Source organism: Hordeum vulgare, chromosome 5H (genome assembly GCF_904849725.1).
Source record: "Hordeum vulgare subsp. vulgare chromosome 5H, MorexV3_pseudomolecules_assembly, whole genome shotgun sequence".
NCBI lineage: Eukaryota > Viridiplantae > Streptophyta > Magnoliopsida > Poales > Poaceae > Hordeum > Hordeum vulgare.
The window spans coordinates 287728926-287735352 of NC_058522.1; the positions used below are offsets into that span (position 1 = coordinate 287728926).

Consider the following 6427-nt stretch of genomic DNA (forward strand, 5'->3'; position numbering starts at 1 on the left):
ACCTTTCTTCTCATGCCCCAAATAGTGAGAGGAAGAGCTCCCTTAATGAAGGGTCTCAACCTTCTCACCATGCCATACACATACATGGGTCTTAGAAAAGATTAATATTTTTTTTTATTATAAGGGTCTAAACCCATCTACAATCCAACAATTTATTAAAAGAAAAAGAGGTCCTCGGTTAGCTATATCAAATCTTGATATTGATCAAGTAACGAGGTAGCACTCATTTCGGTTTTACTTTGCATACAAGATTTATCTTAAATTAAACTTCATAAAGTGTGATCAAATTTATATACAAAATTTTCAGCATCTCCAATACTAGAGATATGCAATAAGAAAGTTAATTCAATGATGCATCTAATAATATTGATTTCATATTATAAATATTGATATTACTTCTTATAATCTAAGTTGAACTTTACTACGATTTCACTATGGGATTACGTATCAAATAAAACAAGTTCATATTTTAAAATATATCTATATAGGTATGCATATGATCTTTTAGTAAAATATCTAAAATGACCGAAACAGAGGAGTATATATATTTGGAAACTGAGGAGTATATATTAAGATAAAAAACACTATTTTTTGGTCATGGAGTACGATTCAATCTGTTCTGGCATCATGTATAAAATGAGAGGATTTGCAGCAGCTATTCAACGCCATCTCGTTTGACTCATTCCAACACGTTGTTTAGAAATAGGATCGAAACTATAATTCATGTTTTTTGTATGAACAAGCATGGTTTTCAAAACGGCTCTTAAACCGTGAATATTTTGACAAAAATTCAACCTAGACTGTTGTCAGGGTGTTCATAGATTTTAAACGGTATATCGCAAACCCTATTTAAACACTTTTAGCATAAGTTCAACCGAACACCTTGAAAAGTTGAAGTGCTACAACTGGGACGAGAATAATGTTTATGTATTACGTATACAGTAACGAGGAACGATCTTTGCCTCTAAATCGTACCGTGTATATATTATGATAAAAAGAAGACACTATTTTTTGGTCATGGAGTACGATTGAGTCTGCTGTGGCATCAGGTGCGGTTTGATGATCATTTTTTACAAGCAGGGTTGGACGCGAGACTGGTGATCCAAGTCTGGTCAGCCACCACGGGCTCGTCGTCGTCGTTCCGGTGCCACGTCCACAGGGCGTGCGTGACGTTCACCACCTGCAGCCTGCCGTGCCCGAAGCTGGCCTCCCGAAACACCGACGTCTTGGGCTGCGGTTCGATGTACTTCTCCGCCAGCCCTTCCCGGTTCCCGCCGTCTCCGATGGTCACGTACACCGGCCCGCACTGGTCCTCCTTGTCGCCGTACACGCGCGCGAACCTCTCGTACGCGTGCACGTGCCCGGCGAACACCGCGTCCACGCGGGCGCCGTAGAGCAGCGCCTCCATGGCGTCCCGCATGCCGTCGCCCTCCCCCTGGTGCGCCTTGTTGCTGTTGTACCACGGCGCGTGCACCAGCGCCACCACGAACGGCGTCTTCCCGCGGTCGACCCCGGCGAGGTCGCCCTGCAGCCACCTGTGCTGCGCCGTGCCGGCGTCGTAGTCCGTGTACGAGCCCAGCATGATGACGTGCACGGCGCCGCCGGCCACGTCCAAGGAGTAGTAGAGGTTGGACCCCGACGGCGAGGCGCCGGCGTCGTACGGCATGCGCCACCGCGCGTTGTACGACTTGAAGGGGTGGCGCTCGAGGAGGGGGATCTTCTCCACCTCGTGGTTGCCCTCGGTCACCATCCAGGGCCGCGCGCTCGCCAGGGGCTCCACGAGGCGGCCGTACGAGTCCCAGCGCGTCTGGTCCAAGTCGGCGTACGACAGGTCGCCGGGGAGGAGCAGCATGTCATAGTCGGCGGCCGCGATGTGCTGCAGCGTGGAGTTGGTCCACTCCGTCTGGCCCAGGTCGCCTGCACGTCCCCATTCCATGGTAGCATGAGACACTGAAAACTGTAACCAAAAAAATGCATGCAGCATTAGCATTACCGGCGATGGCGAAGGTGAAGGGGAGGCCTGACGGGGGCGTTCGGAAGGAGAACTCCCGCGACGGGTCGGAACTGTAGCGGTAGTAGTAGGTGGTGCTGGGTTTCAGTGGGCCGACGACGGCGTCGTGGATGTTCCCCGAGTGGTACATGAGGTAGGAGTAACTGGTGGTGGTTCCGGTGGCCGAGAAGGGGTACTGGCCTGAAGCCGTGCCGTACTCCACCGTCGCCGGTGCGTCGTCGTCGGTAATCCATGTAACCCTCATCTTGTCAGGGCCTACAGCCGACACATGCACCTGAAAGTTGTAGTACCACATATTGACTGATTCAAATCTCTTTGCCACCCAAAGTAACTAGTAGGACAAACTGTACTAACAGAAAAGGATTACTAATTTGGAAGAACTGGGCGTTCCCAAAGTGCAAATTCTTTTCCTGGTTAATTGTTCAGAACCGTGTTTAGACGGCTGACCGCCTGATACGACGGGGGTGGCCAAACTGCGGGCTCTGCCCGCTTTGCAAGCAAGTGCATGAATCCGCCGTTCATCTACTATTCCAATGCCGTTTCTCTGAACGGGTCTGGAACGCGATCACTGCCTAGCTGGGCATCCAAGACCGTTCACCAATGATATGGAGGCATAAAGAATCAGTCAGTGCCTGCTGGCAGAAGGCGACGACTGCTGGAGGTCCAAACCGGAAGGCCATCGCATCGGTTATGATGCTTGTCTCATGGGAAATATGAAAGGAGCGTAACGCTAGAATTTTCAAGAACACGGCGGCAACAACCTCCATCGTCATCAACAGGATTAAAGCTGAGGCCCATCTCTGGGCTTTGGCGGGAGCCAAGCACTTGAGTCGCCTAATATCGCGGGAGTAGTTCTTTTCTTTTTCGCCGCTTGCCGGCTATTGTCTAAACCTTCTCCTTAATTAATGAAATTGGCAAATCTTTTGCCTCGTTTAAAAAAAAATTTATTACTGAATGCCACATTTGGGTTTTATTCAGAATTCCCCTTGCAGTTTAGGACTGAAAGAGGCAGGAGGAACGTCATTTCTGCAACACGTTCAGAAACTGCATAATGTCTGTAAAAAGGGATCATGTTTGTTTCTGGAAACTAAACAGTTACAACTTTCAGGGAAACTAAACAGTTACGGAGAATGCGATTACTCCTGACTGAAAAGTTTCCTACTACGAGTAATTTGCATCGGATGAAAAGATGGAGCCAATCCCTATCAATACAGCAGTTAATGCAAGTGTGAACATTCGGAGGCGGTGGTTTATGGTTTCTAGCGTGAGCTGTCCATACCAACTCTGATGCGGTATAGTTTCACACAGGCCGGCCAAAGTTTGGCAGATGAATGGAACACTCGCATCCAGTTTTGGTTTGGTTGCCTTCCGAAAGGAAAAGGCAAGGCATGGGCACTGAGCAGTGGCTCAAGATTGCAATCATTAATTGCAGCACTATAATGGAGTAGGTTCTAAGGCCTTCCGTAATGCATCGTCTCTTAGCGTGGTATCCTAGGTATCGTTGCATTATAAGATACAACCATCCTAATGCATGGTTTCTTAAGTGTTGTATCTTAGTGGGCTAGTATTTAATGAATTTGGCCTCATGCATGTATTTGATTGGTCTAATCATATTTTTTGCCTATGATCTCGTGCAAGAGCCGTATACTAAATAAGATACGGCACCACTCTCTTTCTTCAATTAATATGGTGCCACATCAGCAATATGCCTATGATACCGTGTCAACATACAAGCATCAGGGAAGGCCTAAAGATCCTCACCTCCGTAGACTAGTGCTCTACTTACCAACTACAGTATAACATGCTATGGCGCCTAGACCTAGGCCAAACCACATGCCGACATGGCTTGCACTTTTTTCATACAGTAATCTAAAGATCACAAGGAACCCCAAAGCAGCGCAGGATGTTGCTGCGGGGGTTAGGATTTTGGTGGACTCATCACTCATGTAGTCATGTACAGAACACTTTTCTTCCACTAACACTCAATCCAACAGAAAAAGAAAAACCCAGGGAAATGGTCTCCGCGGGGCCGCACAACTGACATTTCAAGATTTCAGATTGCAAAATGCCCCGATCACGCAGGTTGGTCCGTGTTTCGAAATCTAATGTGCCGGAGGAAATCCCGTCGACAGAGTAGCAACGTCGCCATCTACGTGGAGTATTAACTTGAGCAGACGCGCGGTACCTGCTGCGGCGTCAGGCCGCCGGCGTCGGCGTCCCGGGCCAATGAGAGCGTCGCCCTGGGGCTCGGGCGCACGTACGGCGACGTGACGGCGAGGCACGCCGGGGTCAGCGACGACAGCGCGGAGGCGGCGAGGACGAGGAGGGCCAGCGCCGCCGTGCTCTTCTTCTTCCCCATCGTCCTGACCTTGGACTGAATGGAGGTGAGGGAGCGATGGATGGCTTGATGATGGGGGCTCCAGGCCGGTATATAATATAGTAGGAGGCTGGCAGGTTGCGCGCAGGCGACGGACGGACGCGATAGTCTTGTTTTCTAGAGCGCACAATAATGGCGGGCTGCCGCTGCCGTGGATGGACAGGGCCGGATTTGATTTTGGATGTGTTTTCAGGTGGGAATCTGGCTCCTGGATCCCGGTACTGCGTCAATCTTGGGTGACTTGTGTCCCTGGAGGACTAGACTGGAGTAGTGAGGAAGCGCGGCTGTGGGGTGCGAACTGCGAGGCGGGGCTCTGTTCTTCCGAACATCTGGTGGGCGGTTCACGTGTATTGGGAGATGGGATTTGGTTTGGGTTCGCCGTTGCCCGTGCCCCCGTGACGTGCCTATTCCGAGATCCCTTTCTTTTTTGGCTGGCTGGAGCGGTGATCGGATAGCTGCAACATGGTGACCAGACGGCACGCAACTTTACATGAACGTGAATATTGAATCTAGAAGTCAGTCTTTTTCTTTCTTTCTTTCTTTACTAGCAAAATGACCCATGCGTTGCAACGAGAGAAAGAAATACCACACGGCACACACTTTTAATTTATAAAAAATGTCTATAATTTGAGAATTTATAGTTACGATACAAATAAAGATGATCTTATCCTACAAAAATGCAGTTCAAAATTTCACAGGTCTTCTATTTTAACACGGCTTGCATGTAGATTTAATGCGTACAAAGAATCAGTCAAGTGACCTTCAGTTTCATCTCTAATCATTTTGTTGGCGTGTTTATCCCCAACCCGGATGAGTACCGGTATGAAAGAAATACGAATAATGACTTATTTATTAAGATTGCATCCTAGATAGTATTTTTATTAAACGTTTAACAGATAAAATAATATCATATTTTAATTCTACATATTTTTCTAATCAAATTCCATGTATAATATGTTAAATTTGGAGTTACGGTTTAAAAGATATGAATGTTTTAAAAAATATTTAATATATACTACAAGTTTAATGTCATAAACAGTAAGGGCTTTTTTGTAAAATCACCTCGGTGGGTTTTCCAACGGAAGCGATAGCCTCTTTATTATTAGGTAAAGATTTAGAACATCTACAGGCGCGCTCATCTAAGACATTGTTTGTTTCAAAAGTTCTATATTTTTTTTAGTCTCAACTAAAAAGTCATTAGTCTCTATCCGTTTGTTTTCATGGATTAAATAGGGATTAGAGGTCATTGAATGACATGCAAAAAGACCATGTTACCCTAGTAATGTACAACCTTTTTTCTTTAGTCCCAAATACCCTATTTTAGTCTCTAAAAGTCCCTTCTGTTTGTTTTATATGAAACTAGCAAAAAAAACCGTGCGTTGCAACGGAACAGAAAATAACACATGCTTTGAACGCAATATATTTTCACATGGCATCACATTTGTATTGTCGACGATGGCCTCAGTGCTCACACAATAAAAACGTGTTTGAATGTACAATCACTCGAAATAAGATGAGAAATATGTTGTTTCTCCCCACGAGATTTTCCAAAGGTGTGCATGTGTGGTTAAGGATGTTTTCTTTCCTCTTGATTTTAATTTAATGAATATTTATTGCAATTTGTATGGTCGCCGGAAAGAGAGGAAAAAAAGGACCGTGCACTACAGATTAAGTTTGCACCAAAAATAATATTTACGAAGTATTCAACAGCTAAAAATAACATCCTATTTAGATTCTACACATTTTTTCAATCAAATTTCATATATAACATGTTAAAATCGGAGTTACGGTTTAAAAGATATGAATAATTTTGTTTTAGATAAAATATGGATTGATTAACTAAAAAGTCAGGATTTTTTTGTTGAAACAAAAAAACGTTTCGGCTAACTTACATAGGGACGGTGGGTTGATTACCTAAAACATCAAGGATTATTATGAAAAATGGAAAAAAACGGTTCGGCTGTGACTAAAAGATGGACCACGGGTTGATTATCTAAAATTATGAGGACTTTTCTGCAAAATGACAAAAAAAGGTTCGT

At 45.4% G+C, this 6427-nt stretch overlaps 1 protein-coding gene across 1 annotated transcript; it reads right to left on the reverse strand.

Annotated features, from left to right (window-relative positions):
* Positions 1-865: 865 nt before the first annotated feature.
* On the reverse strand, positions 866-4717 carry LOC123395535 (probable purple acid phosphatase 20). Its single transcript, XM_045090546.1, has 3 exons — positions 4197-4717; positions 1994-2285; positions 866-1917 (listed from the first exon to the last, which is right to left on the reverse strand). Exons 1-3 carry the CDS (start codon positions 4368-4370, stop codon positions 1064-1066), a joined length of 1320 nt encoding a protein of 439 aa, XP_044946481.1. The 5' UTR covers positions 4371-4717; the 3' UTR covers positions 866-1063.
* Between the last annotated feature and the right edge of the window lie 1710 nt (positions 4718-6427).

Coding starts and splice junctions, on each gene's coding strand:
- LOC123395535 (XM_045090546.1), bottom strand. CDS start 4,370: ATGGGGAAGAAGAAGAGCACGGCGGCGCTGGCCCTCCTCGTCCTCGCC. Junction 2,286..4,196: donor GCGGCCTGACGCCGCAGCAG/GTACCGCGCGTC, acceptor TACAACTTTCAG/GTGCATGTGTCGGCTGTAGG. Junction 1,918..1,993: donor CTTCACCTTCGCCATCGCCG/GTAATGCTAATG, acceptor GGGGACGTGCAG/GCGACCTGGGCCAGACGGAG.